Raw genomic sequence first — 2,686 nt, 5'->3', positions numbered from 1 at the left:
CAAAACAGCATATTTATGAAGAATACATGTCTCCCTGTGTCAAGTTTCAACTTCTAATTCACTTTTTTTGTGGATTCCAATTTTGAAAAAAACAAACTCTTTATGTTCTCCCCGTTCTACTCAATTGGTTAACCTTTCTATTCTTGAAGAAAGCACAAGCAAGAACATATTCTATGCGATGGAAAAGAAAGAAACAAATGATTAATGTGAAAAAACATATTCATGCAGGAAAGAATCACATGATATACATATCTCGTGATATTGTTTATATATTATCTTTTAAGCCAGCAAGAAAAGTAGTTTATATATCTTGAAATGTAATTCGCCATGAATAGCATCGCCACTGTTACCTTGCTGTCATCGCCTTGACATCATATTACATCCTTGGTTCCCCCCAGTCTTATGCTTCTTTGCCTGTAAAGAATGTATAGAAACAAAACCGAATAAGAAATCATTTTTAGTTGCAGGTGCTGGTTGTTTTTTCAAATCAAGAGTCAGTATTAATGGCACGTTCCACAGCCTGCAACAAAGAAAAGAACGAAAGATAGATTAAAGGAAATTCTGATGAAGATGATCAGAAAGAAATAAGGGTGAATTGATTAGAACAGGGAACTAAGAAAGGGTATTTTGATCTCATGTACTTGGAAAAATGATTGTGATGACTCCAGTTCGCTCAAAATCACGAGCTTAATCACTTGGCTGGTTTATAGAATGCATTCATGTTAATGCATGGGATTGCATGCAGTCCAAACCCAAGCCGCACACACTTCATATTCCTTTGCAAACCACTTTCGTAGGCACTAGTATTGGGAACACACCACCATTGTTTTCCCTTATACTTTGGCAACTGACGCAATCGGTCTGGGCATAGGTACTGGGATTGGGTTGTTACGTATTAGCAATGTATGATCTCTAGCCTGCCAAATCAAACCACAAGAATAAAAAAAATCCATTAATCTGTATTATAAATAGTTATCATGTAGCAATTCATAGGATTAAATTTTCACCATGATTTTTAATTATTAGAAGGCCGACTGTAATGACTAACAAACATGTAGCATGCTCTATATTGGCGGCAGCAGCTACTGTTGGCCTTAGGATCCCAATATCATAGACTGGAGTCATATCTGGTCGGAAGAGCCCGAAGTACCTCTCACATGTTGGCCCTGGCTTAAGATCTTCATTGAAAAGCGCAAAAATGTAGGTCTCAAAAGTTCGGTTTGGCATTAGGGGCGTTCCGACACCGGATGTTACATGCCGCATGAGATTGCCATTATATTCAGCTGCACTCTTTGCATCAACACCAAATTGGGTTGCATCCCCCATGGATGGCCAACCTGTTTCAGCTATGACAATCTCAAGATCATCAAATCCAAGGAGTTTCATAGCTGAAAAGACCGCATCCAACTGAGCATCCAACATATTTGTGTAAAAAACCCGTGTGTTTTCATCGAACACTCCAGCATTTGACCGGAACAGGGCATAATCAAGGGTATCTGGTGAACACTCAAAAAATGGATAGGGGTTTACCATAAACGGTGAATTGGAATCTCTTAGGAAACTAAGCAATGGCTTGATGACATGTGTGTCATACCCTTGTCGAAATTTTCCTGTGGATGGTGGGCTTGAATTCGATAAAATGCCTAGAGAGTGAGGCGTCGAGACTTGGATTCGACGGTCTAATGAAGCTGCAACAAGGACTGTTTGGAGGGTTTCCATGGCTGGAACAAGACTTACTATTAACAATTTGTTTGCTGTAGATATCACCTCGTTGCCTACTAAAATACGGACTATATTGGTGGCTGGTGTGTGAGGTTGGATATAGTCTTCTACCCATTGTTGAGCGAAATTTAGCTTTGTAAGGTCAGGAATTTGGTCATTTGGAACACTTATTGTGACAGCAACCCCCGTGTGGGCAAAAGCTCTTAGAATTTCAGGATTTGCATCAAAAAGCCTTACGCGGTTGATAACAGTGGACTCTAAAAGGAAATGTGCCACTTGAGCTGGTGGGGGCAGGTTGTTTGCGACGGTGCCATAGTTGACCCCGATTGTTCCTTCAAATCCTAGATAAAAGATAACTATACCAAATTAGTTTATACATGTACGTTGATACAAAATTTTTGCATGTGGAATAGTCTCAATTTTCATACCTCTCACGAGTGTTAGTGCCAGAAAAAACGAAATTACCGCGATCAATCTGGAGGAAAGCATAGAGATGAGTTCTTTAGACATGGCTTTTGTGGGCTAGAGAAGATGCTGAATGATGATGCATTGGGGGCAACTGTGCCTCAAGAAGTGGATATGGAGATTCTTTTCTTTGTGAATGGGGGAGACTTGGATGCTGAGGCATGACGCATTTTAGCAAGAATTCTTTGTTGCTTGCGACTGTTGAAGTGATGTTATTCCACATCTATCATGCCTTTGACGCATCTGATATTCAATTATTACCTTTCATCTATTGGCAAATGATTTATGGTTAAATATGAAGCACAAAGTATATGTAGTTTTTTAATTTTATGTTTTTTATTGTTATTCTATAAGTATGATTTATACTTGATGAGGTTTATGATTGTTCTTCTCAACAATATCGTCTCTAATATTTAAACTTGTATCTTTTCTTGAAAAATTATTTTATTCTACAATGCTAAACTTTGAAATTTTCTAAGGTTTTATATTCATCTGAAAT

The 2,686-nt window shown here is 38.2% G+C and overlaps 1 protein-coding gene across 1 annotated transcript; it reads right to left on the bottom strand.

Moving 5' to 3' along the window:
* Positions 1-646: 646 nt before the first annotated feature.
* LOC108468339 (glucan endo-1,3-beta-glucosidase-like) lies at positions 647-2,324 on the bottom strand. The gene is made up of 2 exons (XM_017769230.2): positions 2,151-2,324; positions 647-2,063 (listed from the first exon to the last, which is right to left on the bottom strand). The coding sequence occupies exons 1-2, from the start codon at positions 2,230-2,232 to the stop codon at positions 988-990; spliced, it is 1,158 nt and encodes a 385-aa protein (XP_017624719.2). The 5' UTR covers positions 2,233-2,324; the 3' UTR covers positions 647-987.
* Positions 2,325-2,686: the final 362 nt, after the last annotated feature.

The sequence above is a fragment of the Gossypium arboreum genome, chromosome 8 (assembly GCF_025698485.1).
Source record: "Gossypium arboreum isolate Shixiya-1 chromosome 8, ASM2569848v2, whole genome shotgun sequence".
In the NCBI taxonomy this organism is placed as follows: domain Eukaryota; kingdom Viridiplantae; phylum Streptophyta; class Magnoliopsida; order Malvales; family Malvaceae; genus Gossypium; species Gossypium arboreum.
Note: the sequence above shows the minus strand (reverse complement) of the source record. Positions and strands in the feature narration are given on the sequence as shown.